The sequence below is a fragment of the Hypanus sabinus genome, chromosome 9 (genome assembly GCF_030144855.1).
Source record: "Hypanus sabinus isolate sHypSab1 chromosome 9, sHypSab1.hap1, whole genome shotgun sequence".
In the NCBI taxonomy this organism is placed as follows: Eukaryota; Metazoa; Chordata; class Chondrichthyes; order Myliobatiformes; family Dasyatidae; genus Hypanus; species Hypanus sabinus.
In genome coordinates, this window is record NC_082714.1 from 159,887,836 (window position 1) to 159,906,443 (window position 18,608).

The 18,608-nt window shown below is 43.9% G+C and overlaps 1 protein-coding gene across 5 annotated transcripts in view; it reads left to right on the plus strand.

Moving 5' to 3' along the window:
* Nucleotides 1-18,608, plus strand: part of rbpjl (recombination signal binding protein for immunoglobulin kappa J region-like) — a 98,564-nt gene that overhangs the window by 67,189 nt on the left and 12,767 nt on the right. For 4 of the 5 annotated variants that reach the window (XM_059980978.1, XM_059980979.1, XM_059980974.1 and 1 more), the window contains 5 exons: nucleotides 9,650-9,777; nucleotides 10,807-10,981; nucleotides 12,577-12,714; nucleotides 13,821-13,930; nucleotides 18,134-18,274. In XM_059980978.1, the coding sequence (XP_059836961.1) occupies nucleotides 9,650-9,777; nucleotides 10,807-10,981; nucleotides 12,577-12,714; nucleotides 13,821-13,930; nucleotides 18,134-18,274 (692 nt within the window). The remainder of the gene's footprint in view (nucleotides 1-9,649; nucleotides 9,778-10,806; nucleotides 10,982-12,576; nucleotides 12,715-13,820; nucleotides 13,931-18,133; nucleotides 18,275-18,608) is intronic. The other variant, XM_059980976.1, reaches the window with a different exon arrangement.

An 18,608-nucleotide genomic window follows, 5' to 3' on the forward strand; every position in this document is an offset into this window, starting at 1 on the left:
AATAATTTACTTTGAACTTTGGATGTCATAAGTATTGTGGGCCAAAGGGCTTGTTCTTGTGTGGTATGTTCTATGTTCTAAATGACCTTTGGTATTTCCCCAAAAATGCACTTTAATGCAGAACATAAGACAGTTTAGCAGAGAAACAGGTTCTTTGGCCCACCATGTCTGTGCTGAATGAGATGCCAAGTTAAATTAAACCCCTTCTTGCATATAATGCAGCGCCTCCATTCTCTGTACATTCACGTGTCCTTTTGACAGCTTCTTAAACATCATTATTGTTTCTGCTAACACTAGTAATCCTGGCAGCTCTGCCCAGGCACCCCCGCCACTCTCTGTGAATAAACTCGTTCCACTCCTGTCCTTTACACATTTTACCTCCCACTTTAAGTGCATGTCCTGTAATATTTGACATCTCTAACCTTTACATGCCTTAAATTAAGAGCAGCAGTTAGCGAAACGTTATTACGGTGCCAACGACATCAGTTCAATTCCTGCCTCTGTCTTTGAGGAACTTGTGCTGTATGTTCTCCCTGAAACAATTTCTCTTGGGTGCTCCTGTTTCCTCCCACATGCGGGTTAGTGGGTTAATTGGTTGTATGGGCTGTGCAGAAGGGGCTGTTACTCTGCTGTATCTTTAGGTAAAAAAAAAATTAAAACTTGGTTTAAAAGTCCAAAAATTCAAAGTAAACTTATTATCACATTATGCGCTGTATACGTCACCATGTACTGCCCTGAGATACATTTCCTGCAGGCATTCACAGCAAAATACAGAAATATAATAGAATTTAGGAAAACTAGAAATTATAAAGACTGACAAACAACCAATGTAAAAAGAAGACAAATTGTGCAAATAATCAAAACAGAAAATAAACAATACTGAGAACATGAGTTGTAAAGTCCTGGAAAGTGGGTCCAAACGTTGTGACGTCAGCTCACTCCGCATACTTTTCCAATTCCCTGACGTGTGTTCTTGGGGCCTGGAGTGAATGTGAATGCTGAGATGTTTTATGCATTTGGTTCATGCTGGACTGGTTAAGAATGATAAACACAACTTGTTTCCTCAGCTGGGGGGAATTCAGAACAAAGGGGTATCAGAAATCTCAGACTTACACCTTTCAGATGTGAAATCAGGAAGCAGTACATTATTCAAAGAGCTGGAAGTCTGGGGAATATTGTGAGCAATTTCATTCCCCGTATCTAGGGAAAGATGTGCTGGTTCGCCGGGAATGAAAGGCTTAATGTATGAGAAGTGCTTGATGTGTCGTAGAATTCAGAATGATAAAGGGGGAGGGGGCAGCCATTGAAACCACTGAAAGGCTCGGATAGAGTGGGCATAGAGGGGATGCTCCCATCAGTAGGAATCTTGGATGTGACAGCATTACGACAGGATGAAGGGGCATCCCTTTGAAAATGAAATCGGGAGGAATTTCTTCAGACGGAGAATGGTGAATCTGTGGCATTTGCTCCCACAGAAGGTAGTGGAGTCCAAGTCATTGGGTATACTTAAGGCCGAGGCTTCTTGATTGGTAAGGTCGTTAAGGATTACGGGGAGAAGGTGAGAGAACAGGGTTGGAAATTCAGCCACATTTGAATGGCTGAAGAGATTCGATGGGCCAATTGGACAAATTCTGCTCTTCTATCATCTGGTTTTATGGAAATCTGGAAATCCCCCAGGAAGACCAAGTGGATCACAGGTTTATACAGCCCTTCAGCTGGATCATACATGCCGACCAAAATGTCTATCTGAGCAGGTCCCATAATCCTCTGAATGTTCCCTGTCCATGTACCTGTATTTTAGATGTTGTTATTCTACCCACCTCTACCAATAAGGCAAAATACAAAAGCCTGAAGCATGGAGCTCAAAGACAGCTCTTGAACGGATTTCTTTTATGATTAAATGGAGTCTTGACCTGGGACAGCATGGTAGCATAGTGGTTAGCACAAAGGTTTGCAGTATCAGCGACCCGCGTTCAATTCCCGCCACTGCCTGTAAGGAGTTTGTACGTTCTCCCCCTGATTGCGAGGATTTCCTCCCACAGTCCAAAGGCCTACCGACTGGTAGATAAGTTGGCCCATGGACTAGGACTCACACTGGACTTTCTCTGTAGTTTTTCCCGTGACTAGGTTGGGATTAAATCTGGGTTTTGCTGGGCAGCGTGGCTCACGGAGTCAGAAGGGCCTATTCCACGCTGTTTCTCAATCAATAAATAATGAATGTTATGATCCATCACTTTATTGTCTACTCACACTGGACTTTCTCTGTAATTTTTACAATTTATTCTGCATTATTATTGTTTTACCCTGTTGTAGCACAATGCACTGTGTAATGCTTGGATCTGTATGAACAGTCTTCATGACCAGCGTTTCACTGTACTTTGGTACATGTGACAATGATAAAACAATTCCAATTCCAATACCATACACCCACCACCCTCTGTATATAAAACACTCCCCTCTTGTGTCTTTCCCTTCTCACCTCACACTTATGCCCTTTACTTTTGGCTATGTATGGGGAGTCCATGGAGGGGTATCGCCTTTGGTGAAGGGACTTGTCATGTCCGTTCTGGGGCAGCTCACTCACCTTTGGTCCCGATTGGACATTCAGCGCTCACCTGTGGCTCCAAGGCTGTTTGCATGAGACAGCGACCACACCCCCAGTACACCGTTTCAACAGGTGGGCTAAACCAGCTTGAGGAGAGCCAGTGGATCCCAAACGGCGGTGAGATGGAGACGTGCCTGACCTAGCACGTGAAGTCAGCTCCAGTGTACTGGGGGGTGGGGGGGGGGGGAATGAGATCTACAGTGAGATCCAACAACCAGGAGGGTGGTACTGCAATGCTCCGTGGACAGCGAAGGACATGATGAGGCACAGAGAACATCGCCTTCATCCACCGCAGCCAGGGAAGAGCCCAGTTTGTGACGCTTGTTTGTACCACTGGACCCGGACTCCTGAGGTCGAGAGAGCAGAACTGCCCCAGGTCAATGGTTTTTCTTTAAAAACTCTCCCACCCAGATTTCGTTGTAACTTGTCTTCATTAATATGATGGACATCAATCAATGAATGTGATTTTACATCCTTCTATAAGGTCAACTCTCTGCCTCTACACTTCAAAACATTGCCTCAAGAAGTCAGCATTCATCATTAAAGACCCTCACTGCTCAGGACATGCCCTCTTCCCTATCACTTCTTCCTCTCAGCAATCAGATTTCAGAATTGTCCCCGAAGACATCAACTCCACCTCACTATATTTTCTCTCTTTTTGCATTACTTAATTGATTTTATATATCTTATTGTAAATTTTACTAATTTTTTTAATGTATTGCAATGTACTGCTGCTGCAAAACAACAAATTTCACCACAGGTCAGTGATAATAAAGCTGATTCAGATTCACCTCTGTCTCTGGCCTTGGAAGCATGGATCTTTCATGAACCTCACTTCTCTTGGGGACGGTTGGGGAGGGGAGGTTTGGTTTTCAAGCCAGCAGCAGGTGGAACAGGCGGGAGACTCGATAGGAAATATTTTGAAATTTTCCACACTGGTAGGTGGGATCCCTATGCAATTTTCCAGTAACAATTGGCAGACCCACCCAAAGTCTGGAGCAGCCTTACCTGAAAGCCTTAAAACAGGAGTTCCAAACCCTTTCCATGCCATGGACCCCTACCATTAACCAAGAGGTCCATGAATCCCAGGTTGGGAACTCCTGCCTTAAAGGGCTCTGCAGTAATGGGGCCAAATTCTCTGATGCCACCCCAAATCCTCTCCCCTCAGTCTCAGGGAAGCTGGGGAGCAGTGCCTCCTAATGGCTTGCTCGCCCGCTTCCTCTGCCGCCCCTCCCCTCTAAGAAATAAAGTTTGGATTAACTCAGAAGGGGTGCCACCTGATTTTCAACGCGCCCACTCAGTGGGCACCGGCAGCCTGCCAGTGAAACTCAAGCTAGGTTCGACCATGAATGTTGATAGTTCTGTGGCTGGGAACTATTTAGGGAATTTTCAAATTCCTTTATGGGGTCTTCAGCCCTGAATTCACTCAGACTTTTTGCCCACACACTACCATGATTCTCTCATCCATTTATACGGCCTGGTCTATTGGATATGTCCTATAAGCAACTCATAGCACTGACATAGAAACATAATCTGCCATCCCAACCCAACTGGGCTCACCCTATCAGAGATATTCCCTTTATTACACCCATCCTTCATTTTCTCTGCTACTGAAAATTAACTTGTTTTTTCTTCTCTCTCTTTTTATTGTTCTCTATTTCATTCTCTCTCTCTGTCACTGTCTTTGTCTCTTCTTATCTCTCTCTCACTCTCTCTGTCTCCCTTTCTGTCTGTCTGTTTCTCTCTGTCCATCTGTCTCTCTCCTTCTCTTTCTCCATCTCTCTGATGCTGTCTTCCTTTGTCTGTCTCTCTCTCTCCTTCTGTTTCTGCCCCCACCTCTTTCTCCACTTCTGTTTGTCTCTCTGTGTCTCTGTCTCTCCCTCTCTCTCTGTCTCTCGCTGTCTGTCTATCTGTATCTCTTCCTTTCTCTTTCACCCTCTCTCTGACTGTCTTTTTCTGTCTCTGTCCCTCTTTCTCTTTCTCTCTTTTTCTGTCTGTCTCTGTCTCTCTGTCTCTGCTTTGGTCTCTTTTTTTGTCTCTGTCTCTGTCCCTCTCTCTCTTTCTACACCTCTGTTTCTTTGTCTCTCTCTGTCTCTGTTTCTTTATCTGCCTCCATCTGTCTGTCTGACTTTCTCTCTATCTCTCTGTCTGTCTGTCTGTCTGTCTCTCTGACTCTCTGTCTCTGTCTCTTTGTCTGTCTGTCTGTGTCTCTCTCTCTGACTCTCTCTCTATGTCTGTCTGATCCTGTCTCTTTCTCTGTCCGTCTGTCTGTCTGTCTCTGTCTCTTTCTCTGTCTGTTTGTCTGTGTCTCTCTCTGACTCTCTCTCTATCTCTGTCTGTCTGTCTCTGCCTCTTTCCCTGTCCGTCTGTCTGTCTGTCTCTCTGTCCTGAAGAACTGTTTCTTTCTCCGTAGATGCCTGCTGCCTTTCCAGTGCTTTTTGTTTATTAGCTCATATTCTCAGTATTTGCTGATGTTTTTGATTTTCATTTTCTGCCATAACTGCAATGAGAGTGTGATACAAATGTGACCGAACATCCAAATGGAGGTCACAGAGTCATAGAACAAATATAGAATATAGAACAATATAGCACAGTACAGGCTCTTCAGCCCATCACATTGTGCCAACCTGTTAACTTACTCTATGACCAATCTAACCCTTCCCTTCTACATAATCCTCCATTTGTCACAGAGCTGCATAGCACAGAGACAAGCTCTTCAACCCAACCCGCCCTTGCCAAACGAGGTGGTGCCATTTGCCTGCATAAGTTTCATATCCCTCTAAGCCTTTCCTATCGATGAAACTGTATAAATGTCTTCTAACTGCTCTTAATGTACCTTCCTGTCCTGATGAAGACTCCCAGCATGAAATGTCAGCCGTTTATTCCCCTCCATAGATGCGGTCTGACTGGCCTGCAGGTCACTCCTGGGCAAGGTGCAGAACCTGCCTAGCCCCCCAGTCAGGGTCACGTGAGGCCATGGGAGTGGGTGGTGGGTGGTTGTACGAGCAGCTGATGCGCCTCCCGAGTCCTGGTTATGCGACCACTGATGCCAGGCAGACAATCTCTGAAGAGCATTGATATTGGCTGGGGTCACCCATCTTGTAAAGACACTGCCCAGGAGAAGGCAATGGCAAACCACTTCTGCAGAAAAATTTGCCAAGAATAATCATGGTCATGAGACCATAATTGCCTGTGTCATACAAATGGCACATAATGATAATGCCATTTGACCCTTCCAGCCCAATGAACCACACGCCCAGCAACCCACCTGTTTAAACCTAGCCTAATCAATAGACAATAGACAATAGACAATAGACAATAGGTGCAGAAGTAGACCATTCGGCCCCTCGAGTCTGAGATCATGGCTGATCATTCACTATCAATACCCAGTCCCTGCCTTGTCCCCATATCCCTTGATTCCCCTATCCATCAGATATCTATCCAGCTCCTTCTTGAAAGCATCCAGAGAATTGGCCTTCACCGTCTTCCGAGGCAGTGCATTCCACACCTCCACAACTCTCTGGGAGAAGAAGTTTTTCCTCAACTCTGTTTTAAATAACTGACCTCTTATTCTCAATCCATGCCCTCTGGTACTGGACTCTCCCGACATCTGGAACATATTTCCTGCCACAATCCTATCAAATCCTTTAATTATCTTAAAGGTTTCAATCATATCCCCTCTCAATCTCCTCAATTCCAGCATGTACAAGCCCAATCTCTCCAATCTCTCTGCATAAGACAGCCCTGCCATCCCAGGAATCAACCTAGTGAATCTACGCTGCACTTCCTCAGTTGCCAGAATGTCCTTCCTTAAACCTGGAGACCAAAACTGTACACAATATTCCAGGTGTGGTCTCACCAGGGCCCTGTACAAATGCAAAAGGACATCCTTGCTCTTGTATTCAATTCCCCTTGTAACAAAGGCCAACATTCCATTTGCCCTCTTCACTGCCTGTTGCACTTGCTCATTCACCTTCATTGACTGGTGAACTAGGACTCCTAGGTCTCTTTGCATTTCTCCCTTACCTAACTCTACACCGTTCAGACAATACTCTGCCCTCTTGTTCCTGCTTCCAAAGTGGATAACTTCACATTTACAATCACAGGGCAATTTACAAAGACTGATTGACCTACTAACCAGTACGTCTTTGGACTATGGGAGGAACCTTCAGTATTTTGTGTGTGTTGCTCAAGATTTCCAGCATCTGTAGAATCTCTTGTGATTATGATGTTCCTGCCTCAACCACTTCCTCCTGTTTCCGATTCCATGTACTCACTAACTTAAGCGTAAAAAGACAATGAGCCTAAGGTCTCCATTAACACCCTTTCTCCTTAAAACTATTATCTTCAGTTTTAGTTTCCCCTACCCTGTTTCAATGGTTCAATGATTTCATTTAATGTCAGAGAATGTATACAATATACAACGTAAAATTCTTACTCTTCACAGACAGCCACAAAACAGTAGAAAACCCTAAAGAATGAATGACAGAAAAACATTAGAAGCCCAAAGCCCTCTCCTCTCCTCCCATGCACAAGCAGCAGTATAGCATCAGACGTCTCACCATGCAAGCGTTAGAAAAGCCCCCGGAGACCATGATCTAGAGTCCATCAAAAACTACTATTCATCCCAACAGTTCAACATCCCACAATCTCTCTCTCACTAAGAGAGAGAGATATCACTCCTGCCACAGTGAGGTAGGAGAGCAAATGCTCGCTGTTTCAATATTACAGTCTGCAGTGTCACTTTATTTTCAGTCCCACTGACTCAAGATCAGCAGTCAACTTGCTCTCACCGTCGAGAGAGAGCGATCGAGTGCAGAGACCTCAGACAGCCACACCTGTTGCCTGGATGTTACGATCTCTCATGCTGCTTCCGTCTACAAAGACTGACCACCAGCCCAGTCTGCGGTCCCTTCTGCCCTTCCTTCCGTATGGGATCTACAGGACTGTGCAAAAGTCTAAATACGTATATGTAGCGAGGGCACCTGAGACTTTGACACAGCACTGTAGTAAGTTTATGTGTTATACTGTACTGTTGCCACAAAAAAATAATTTAATGACGTAAGAGTGATGATAAACCTGACTTTGATAGGGGTCTCTATTGTGGACTGAGAGTGGGAAGGGGCAGGGAGAGGGGAATCATAGGTGGGAAAAGGGGAATGGAGAGGGGAGGAAATGAGAAGAACTGGAGAGACATTCTGTAATGATCAATTGTTTAAACTTGAATGATGTAATCTGGTGTGTCAGGGCTGGGAGCAGCTGCACCCATGGCATTCCCCACCCTGGCACCCCTTCTCTGCCACCTGTCCTACACCCCTCCCACACTGCTCCACCCTCACCATTCTGACATCCTTCATCCCACCAGATATATAAGACTTTTGCACAGTACTATATTTGTCAACGTTGTGCAGAGGACAAGTTTATAAATCTGGTGGGAATGAAGGGTGCCCTTCCGGCCCTTCAATCTGTGCCGCCCAGCAACCTCTGGTTTGACGGGACAGTTCACAATGACCAATTAACCTACCCACTGGTACGTCCTTGGACTGTGGGAGGAAACAGGAGCACCCAGAAGAGAGGTCACAAGGAGAAAAATACAAACTCCTTAGGACAGTGGTAGGAATTGAACCCAGGTTGCTGGTACTGTAAAGCATTGTGCCAACCAGTACACAATCTTGTGGTCCAAGTTCATAACTCCCTGAAAGTGACCACACAGATTGATAGGGCGGCTAGGAAGTCATATGGCATGCTTGAGTTTATTAGTCCTGACATTGAGCTCAAAAGTTGGGAAGTTACGTATGTTGCAACTTTATAAAACCCTAGTTAGGCTGCATCTGGAGTATTGCATACAGTTCTGGCTGCCCCACTATGGGGAGGATGGCGAGGCTTTTGGAGAGGGCGCAGAACAGGTTTACCAGAATACTGCCTGGATTAGAGGCCGTCAGTTATCATGAGAGGATGGACAAAAGGGTTGTTTTCTCTGCAGGGTTGGAGGCTGAGGGGCAGATCTGATAGAGGCTTATCAGATTATGAGAGACATAGATACAGACAATATCTTGTTCCCAGGTTTGAAATGTCGAATACCACTCGGCATGCATTTAAAGTGTAAGGGAATTTTTTTTTATCACTGAATGGTGGCTGTGTAAAAAAATCGAGACTTATTTTTCCCCAGGGCTGAAATGGTTAGCATGAGAGGGCAAAGTTTTAATGTGCTTGGAAGTAGGTATGGAGGAGATGTCGGGGTAAGTTTTTTGCTCAGAGAGTGGTGAGTGTGTGGAATGGGCTGCCGGCGACAGTGGTGGAGGCGGATACGATAGGGTCTTTTAAGAGACTCCAAGAGAGATATATGGAGCTCAGAAAAATAGAGGGCTATGGGTAACCCTAGGTAATTTCTCACATAAGGACATGATCGGCACAGCTTTGTGGGCTGAAGGGCCTGTATTGTGCTGTAGGTTTTCTATGTTTCTATGTTTTTAGAGACATTTAAAGAGACACATGAATGTGAGGAAAAAGGAAGGATATGGACAGAAGAGCAAATTTGATAACAATTTCATTGGTTTGGAACAACATTGTGGGCCTTAGGGCCTAATCTTCAATATTCCATATTCCTAATAATATTCCATATTAATTTAGTGCCTTGAATTTGAATTCCCCACTTTAGCTCAGATTAGATTTATTTGTCACATGTGCATTCAAATTTACAGTGAAATGTGTTGTTTGTGTCAATGACCAACACCGTCCGAGGATGTGATGGGGCAGCCCACAAGTGTCGCTGTCTGTCACCACATATTGCACGTCATCAGCTTACTAGCCTTAATCCGTGCGTCGTCGGAATGTGGGAAGAAACCGGAGCAGTGTGGGAGGAAACGCAGGCGGTCACTTGGCGAACATACAACAGACAGCGGCAGGAATCGAACCCAGTTGCTGGCACTGTAAAGCGATTACACTGACCACTGTGCTACCATACCGCCCTGTGTTCTCTTGGTCAGGTTAGGCAGAGTAACACCAAGTTATCCTGAGATCTCACCGAGACCCTTTCTGTTTCAGCTTGCGGTCTTGGCGAATCGAGCTGCAGACTCTGTGGCTACATGGGCCTGGATAATATGCTGACCAGCCAAGGAGATGCACTGAAGGTCAACTTTGAAGAACTGCCAGACTCACAGGTAACAATGACAGTAAGTGTTGTCCCTGGTGTTGTGTTGTTGCCTCTGAGAGAGAGCGCAATGAGTTCAAGTGTTTCCAGTCTAGAGAGACGACATTTTCAAAGCCCCAAGGAAAGTGTCCCACATGATATTTCAGGTGGAATCCCACTGCCACTCTTTCTAAGGATTCCTGGCCCATATGCAACCTTTAGTACCATCAGAGGATAAGTTCTAGAAACAGAATTAGGCCATCAAGGATGATTTATGCTCAGAGGTCACTTGTTGGGCACCTCCTGTACTTCATAAAATGGCCACTGAATGTATGTTCATGGTCTTCTGCTGCTGTAGCCCATCCACTTCAAGCTTCAACATGTTGGGCATTCAGAGATGTTCTGCACACTGCTGTTGTATCTTGTGGTTACTTGAGTTATCATTACCTTCCCATCAGCTTGAACCAGTCTGGCTATTCTCCTTTGATCTCTCTTAGTAACAAGGCATTTCACCCACAGAAGAGCTGCTCACTGGATGTTTTTTGTTTCTCACATTCTCTGTAAACTCTAGAGACTGCTGTGCATGAAGATCCCAGGAGATCAGCAGTTTCTGAGATCCTCAAACCACCCCATCTGGCACCAACAATCATTTCACAGTTAAAGTCACTTAGATCACATTTCTTCCACATTCTGATGTTTGGTCTGAGCAACAGCTGAACCTCTTGACCGTGTCTGCATGTTTTTATACATTGAGTTGCTGATTAGATATTTGTATTAACAAGTAGGCACACAGGTATACCTAATAAAGTGGCCATTGAGTGTATTTTTTTCCCTTTCACCTGCATCCTCATGCCAAGAAGAGAGAGACAAGAGACTGTAGTTACCAAAAAGGGAGCCGGAGAAACTCAGCAGGTCAGGCAGCATCTGTGGAGGGGAAATGGACAGATGTGTTTTAGGTTGGTTCCCTTCCTCTGGACTCCAGACTAAATGTCAAAGACAGAGAAGAAGGTTATTTGGTGCAGGGCCGGTGAGGCAGGGCTCATGATAATTTGTGCGTTCTCTGTTCTTCCAGAAGTTTGGCTGTGCCAAAGCGTTGTACATTTCTGATGCCGACAAGCGTAAGCACTTTCGAATAGTTTTACGGCTTTTTCTCGGCAGTGGACAGGAGGTTGGGACCTTCTATAGCAAATTGATCAAAGTCATTTCGAAGCCTTCCCAGAAAAAGCAGTCCATTAAAAACGCTGAGCGTAAGTATGACGGGGAGAGGTTATGATGTTGACAGCGGGTGGTGGGTCAGATGAGTCTGTTGTTACACACTGACCCTTGGTCCAGAGTACAAGACCTCAGCTGACATTATGATGCAGTGTAGGAATATTGTCTCTCAGATACAGTATTAAACTCTTGTTCTGTCCTCTTGCCTTAGTTGGACATAAAGATTTACCCATATTCATTGGTTCATTGGTTCCATTTAATATCAGAGAATGTACGCAGTATAAAGTTTGAAATTCTTACTCTTCACGGATATCCATGAAATAAGAAACCCCAAAGAATGAATGACAAAATATGTTAGAAATCCAAGGCCCCCTTTCCCCTCCCCCACTTGCTTCATTAAAAAATATCAACCTCCCTTCACTCAGTGTGCAAACGATAGCAAAGTCCCCAGACACTGTGATCTAGAGTCCATCAGAAAAAAAAAACTATTGTTCAAAAGACCACAGGGTGCATTCTACCTCTTAATCATCCTCATGGAGAACAGACAAAGGGTCGTGACCTGAAGTATTGCCTGGCCATTCCCCTCCATAGACTCTGCTTGACCTGCCGAGTTCCTTCAGTGTTTTGTGCATTGCTTGCAAAGTTCAGGCGCAGCTTCAGATTGAGATTTATATATCACATATACATGAGGGGGCAAATCCTCAGAATAGAAGGGTGTCTCTGGAACAGAGATGAGGAGGAATTTCTTTAGCCAGAGGATGGTGGATCTGAGGAATTAATTGCCACAGACGGCTGTGGAGGCCAAGTCATTTAAAGCAGGAGTTGATCATTGTCTTCATTATGTGCTGTGCCATAGGACATGGGCGATCATGGTCTCATGACCCTGAGTGTTCTTGGCAATTCTTTCTACAGAAAAGATTTACCATTGCCTTCTTCTGGGCAGTGTCTTTACAAGACAGGTGACCCCAGCCTTTATCAGTACTCTTCAGAGATTGTCTGCCTAGCAACAGTGGTCACATAACCAGGAGTGTGATATACACCAACTGCTCGTACGACCACCCACCACCTGCTCCCATGGCTTCACATGACCCTGATCGGGGGGGGCTAAACAGGTGCTGCACCTTGCCCAAGGGTGACCTGCAGGCTAGTGAAGGGAAGGAGCTCCTTACACCTCCTTTGGTAGAGACTTATCTCCACCCCAGCACTCCTGGAGGTTGATAGGTTCTTGATTAATAAGGGTGACAAATGTTACTGGGGAAAGGCGGGAGAATGGGGTTGAGAAGGATAATAAATCAGCCATGTTGGAATGGTGGAGAAGACTCGATGGGCTGAACAGCCTGATTCTGCACCGGAAGAACTCAGCGGCTCAGACAGCATCTGTTGAGGGAAACGGACAGTCGATGTTTTAGGCTGGATCCCTTTAACGAAAGTCCAGTGGAGCAGTCCGGATGGAGGGTCTCGACTGTGTACCTCCCTCCATAGATGCTGCCTGACCTGCTGCAATTTACTGCCCGTGTCTCTAAACTGGACACAGATTCGCAATGTCCTCATGTGGAGAGTCCTGTCCATGTCACCTCCGCGGTTCCCATCCTGAATAATGTTCAAGAGCTGTTTCTTTCATTGTGCCTAGTATGTATTTTGTCGGACTCCAAGGTGGCCTTGTTTAATCGCCTGCGTTCTCAGACTGTCAGTACACGGTACTTGTGTGTGGATGGAGGAGAGTTCATCGCCAGTGCACGGCAGTGGGGAGCGTTTACTCTCCACTTGGGTAAGGGTTCAGATTCACTTATTTATTTATCACGTGGATATCGAAACAAGCCATGAAATGTGTCATTTGTGTTAACAACCAAGGATGTGCTAAGGGAAGCCCGCAAGTGTAGCCAGACATTCTGACGCCAGCACTCAGTGCTCAGCCAAACAACACAAGTGGCAACAGCAACCAACTAAACCCCGTTCCACCCACAGACAGGCCACCTCCCCACCTCCAGTGGATTTGCAGAGTTTCAGACATCAGACCTCTAATTTTCCCCAGTGGACTCATAGACATCAGGAAATCCCAACCCATGGTCTTTGACCATTGGGCCTTAACTTTTGGATTCACTGACTTCAGTCCTTTGTATTGACCTCAGGACTCACCAATCACAGGACTGCGGACTCCAGACCTCACATTCCGAACTTGGATGGACCTCTGATCTCAGGACTTACCAACCTGTGGTGAGGGTGGGCTGGGGAGGGATGCGAACCCAATGTCTACTGTCCTTGCTCATTGACCATGAGGATCGACTCCTGTCCCCAACCTTTAACTCTCCCATTCCCAGCTCTAAACCCTAATCTGACCTCTAGCTCCCTGTGCTGTCCACAAAACCACCCCTATGAGCCCAAATAACAATGGTCTGGGCCATGACCTCGATGGACATTGCAGCTCGGTAGCCATCTTGACCAGAGTCTAATGTGTGTTCATCGGGATCTCTGAGCATTGTGCTGGTGTTTGGAAAGGAAGCCATGAATCTGTGAAGCAGTGGTCAGAATTCAGCTGTACTCTGTTCAGGTTTTGACCCATGCTTTCAAAGAGTACGTTAATTGGTCATTGTAAATTGTCCCGTGATTAAGTTCAGATTAATCAGGATTGTCAGATTTTGCCAGGGCGAAATGGTTTGAAGGGCCAGAAGGGGCCTACTCCACACTGTATCACTAAATAAATAATGGGCCAAGGCCTCGTGTGCAGTGTCACTCCTGGGTTTCAGGAATCCAAGACCAAGGTTATCGTCAAGTACGCATATACAGTGAGGTGTACAGGTATAAGAAGAAGCCCTTGCTGGAAAACAGGGAATCTCTTCACTATTCCAGTCTAACACCCTGTTGTTTCCCCTGCAGACACTGACTCCAGCCAGAAGGGTGATTTCTATCCCCATGATGGATACATCCGATATGGAACAGCAGTCAAATTAATCTGCACCACTTCCGGAGTCTGCCTCCCAAGCATGGTGTGTACATCTTCCGTGCATTCACTTCAGATACCTTGCAGTTTGCTGGGTGTTATTTTGTGTATTCACCAACTGTGAGAGGGAGATATTCCCTTAGGTGATAGCTCCACGCCCCACTCAGTACCAGTAACAAGCTTCAGACACCCTTAACTGGGTGTAAAATGTACTACGTAGCCTGCCTTGCAACGGCTCCATGAACCAGGTTTGTTGAAATGTTAAACACTGACAAATGCCTGAGGAACTCAGCAGGTGAGGAATCAGCTTTGGAAGGAAATAAACAGTTGAGATTTCGGGCTGAGATCCTTCATCAGGACGGGAAAAGAAGGGGGTAGAAACCAGAATAAGAAGGTGGGGGAAGGGAAGGAGTACAAGTCGGCAGGTGATGGGTGAAACCAGGTGAGAGGGAAGGTAGGTGGGTAGGGGAAAGGAGGGGGATGAAGTAAGAAGCTGGGAGGTGATAGGTGGAAGATATAATTGGCTGATGAAGAAGGGATCTGATAGGAAAGGAGAGTGGACTATGGAAGGATGAGGAGCACCAGACAGAGGTGATGGGCAGATGAGGCGAAGAGAAGGGGTAAGAGGGGAGCCAAAATGTGGAATGGAAAAAGGGAGAAGGGAAGGTAGGAGAACTTACTGGAAATGAGAGAAGTCCGTGTTCATGCTGCCAGGTTGGAGGTTTCCGAGATGGAATATGACGCGTTGCTCCAGGTTTTGTTAATATGTAGAGTCATCTGCAGCTCAATGCTCAGTGGATTGGACACTTGCCCCCAATCTGAAACTGAGGAGCCTAGGTCAGAAACTCTTTCTGTCCCCACAGCCCTCAGGCCGAGCGAATGGTGTTGCAGGAATCTGTCAGAGAGCCACCTTACAAGACATTTGGATAAGTTCATGGAAGAGAGGGGTTTGAGGCAAATATACCAAAGGCAAGCAGATTGGGCTATCTTGGTGGGCACCATGGTTGGCATGGACGAGTTGGGTTGAAAGGACCGTGCCCATACTAACAGGAACCCACTAATGGACTGAATCCAGAGTCCCACTGATCTGGGCAGAACATTAAAAGAATTATACCCAAAATGTGACCATCACTAACGTTGCTAGAATGTCTCATCTAATCTTAGACTTAGAGGCTTGTAAAAGGATACCATAGGGCAGTCACTCAATTAGATATGGAAATCGACAATGATCAATTCTTTAATGCTGTGCAATGTTTAACCATGTTAAAAAATTTAAATAAAAGTAGATGTTTGCTTGGTAGAAATGATCATTTATAGTGTATGGTTAATAATGATTAAATAATAATTATTTATAATATTATGTGATGATATAATTATAACAGGGTTCTATTATATGAGAATACAGGTAAACATAATATATATTATAGCATATAATTTTTATATTTGTAGCAAATATAGTATATTATATGGGTGATAATCGTACTTTACTATTATCATTATTATTATTATTTATTTTCTCTCAGCTCAAGTTGGTAAAACTTGAGGTATGGGCATAGCCAAGCACTCTCATTTTCAATTGCTAGGAACTTTCAGACAATTCTTATGTTTATAGCATTGTAGCTTTCTCGAGATTTGTATAAATATTGCTGTGTGGCCCTAACTGTTTAATGCTATTGTGTAGTGACTTTGGGATGATACCAGTTGTAGATAGTACTATCGGGACGACGTTTACCCTGGTCATGTTCCAGAGTCTTTCAATTTCCACTTTTCATTCAGCATATTCCTGGTGTTTTTCACATATTGATTTCTGTATGTTACATGTGTTTGGAATGGCTATAACTATTCAGTAAGTTGTTCTTGTTTGTTTATCCTGTAATATTATGTATTGTCCTATTTGTAATAATCAATCGGTTGTAATGAAATATATAGTACTTTGGCTCTAAAACTAGATCAGGTTTGTATTTATAGCAAGGTTTGGTGTCTCTTATGAGTTTGTATTTTAAAGCAAGATTTTGGCGAATGATGCTTGCAACTTGATTGTTCCTGTGTAAGAAATTAGATTGAGTTAAACTGCTACAGGATCCTGCACTGTGTTGGATTGTTTCTGGTTTCTCTTGGCATTTTCTGCATTTATCATCTTGAATTTGTTGATCTTCTATTATGTATTTTTGATAATTTTTTGTGTTAACCACCTGGTCCTACATTGCCAGAAGGAAGCTTTCTGTTTCTGGAAAGAGGTCTCCAACTCTGAGCCAGGCGTTCCATGCTTCCTTGTTGACGTCTGTCAGTTTGTGGGGATGGCTTCCATGGAGGGTTATGCTCTTCCTTTGGTTAACTTTTTCTTCTGTAGTGATTATTGCCTCATTTTTCTGGGTTGTGTCTACTTTTAAGTTTACTGGTGTGTACTTCTTATCAGAATTGCATATGCTCATATAGAGTGCTGAATACTGTTATTGTAGATGGAAGCATATCCTTAGAAATTTTCTCTGACTGTTGTATAAATTTTTTATGTCTGTTATTCCTTCCCTCCTTCTGTTCCAGATAGTGTTAATCTAAGTATATTTGAGTATACATAGTGCTTTCTCAAATTTTTCTTTGTAAATTTTTCAGATTGGTTTCAGTCCAAGATATTATGAAGGCATCAATATGGGTATAGCAGAAGTGTTTATTGTTTTGGTTATATTTTTACTTTTGAACTCTGGCAGATTTTCTTAATCCTTGAAGTAAATTATGTTGAACATTTTCCCTTTATTGCACTATGATCTACCTTCTTTGCTTATTGATATCCCAGATACTTGTATGTTTCATATTCATCCATTGGTTGTATTGTATCCTGCTTCTCTTTTTGTATATTCTACTAGCTTCATTGCACCTTTCTTTATGTTTAATGTTCTGCAATTATCTAGTCCAAAGTTCATGCTTTTATCCTTCAAAGATAGTTCTACTATTTGAATTAATTGCTTTAGCTTTAATAATGAAGGAGCATATAATTTCAAGTTACCCATGTATAGAAGAATGTGTCAAGCTATAATTCATTTGGTTGTCTCTGATTTGATACCCTATTTTTGTCCAGATTCAGTAAATCAGAGAGTGGGTTTAAAGCGAGACAAACCATAGTGGGCTTAGGGAGTCACCCTGAAAAACGCCTTTGTTTATTTTGATAACGGTGGTTGTTGTTATTTAGTTGTTAATAGATAGGGTGAGAATAGTACACCATTGTTATTATTACTATATCTTGATCACTCTTTCCCGGTGATTTATTATGGGTCATTTCAGAGCTCAACTCTGTGCCTAGAGTCATGGTCAGAGTGCGATAGACAAGGACATTTGATTTTCTTTCCTGGATTTTGTTGCTTCACTGCCTTCACCACTTTATCCAACATTTATTAATTTGCAGGTTGAGTCTGTGGTGAGCGAGGCAAATGCAATGTTAGCATTCATTTCAAGAAGACTAGAATATAAAAGCAAGGATATAATGTTGAGACTTTATAAAGCCCTGGCGAGGCCTTACCTGGAGTATTGTGAACAGTTTTGGGCCCTTTATCTAAGAAAGGATATGTTGAAATTAGAGAGGGTTCAAAGGGGGTTTATGAAAATGATTCTGGGATTGAAAGGCTAATCATATGAAGAGCATTTGATGCCTCTGGGACTGTACTCACTAGAATTCAGAAGAATGAGAGGGGATCTCATTGAAACCTATCGAATGTTGAAAGGCCTCAAAAGAGTGGATGTGGAGAAGGTGTTTCCTTTGGTGGGAGAGTCTAAGACCAGAGGACACAGCCACAGAGTAGAGGGGTGCCCATTTAAAATGGAAGTGAGGGGAATTTATTTAGCCTGAGAATGCTGAATCTGTAGAATTCATTGCCACAGGCAACCGTGGAGATCAAATCATTGGGTATATTTAAGGCAGTGGTTGATAGATTCATTGATTAATCAAGGCATGAAATATGGGGAGAAGGCAGGAGATTGGGTCTGAAAGTGAAATAGATCAGCCTTGGTGAAATAAAGAGCAGACTAAATGGGACAAATAGCCTAATTCTGCTCCTTTATCTTATGGTCTTAATGTAAATTCTTCAGCTGCTGAGGTGGACTTTGTTGCCTCCAGATCATGAGGCAGAGACCATTGACTTCAAATTGTCCTAAATTCAAAAGCCACAATTGACTGTACTTGTGCTATTGGGTCACCGGTTGACATGTCTGGGCAACGGTGAGGTAACCTTGTTTCTCCTTGTGGTAATTGTGTGGGCAGATCATTCGGAAGGTGTATAAGCAGTACGCAGTGCTGGATGTCGATGAGCCTGTTTCTCAACTCCACAAGTGCGCCTTCCACATCAAGGGAACCAACAGAATGTACCTGTGCCTCTCCAACGAGAAGATCATACAGTTCCAGGTACACTTGATCATCAGCTGCTTTTCCGCTGCTGTGTTTCGGCCTGTTCAATTGCCCAGATACAAAGATGAAAAGCATAGCTTTATCATTTGAACTAGAATATATCATTCAAGTTCAAATTCAAGTGTATTGTCATGGACACACGTACCCATATTTCTTTGCATTTACTGTGAATGCCGGCAAGACATATAAGTGATGACATATATGTACTTTGATAATAAATTTATTTGAACTTTGAACTCAGCTTATACACACCATGAGCATTAGCTGTTTGAAGCAGCAGAATGGTATAATATAAACACAAATTGCATAAACAATATAAATCAAACACAAC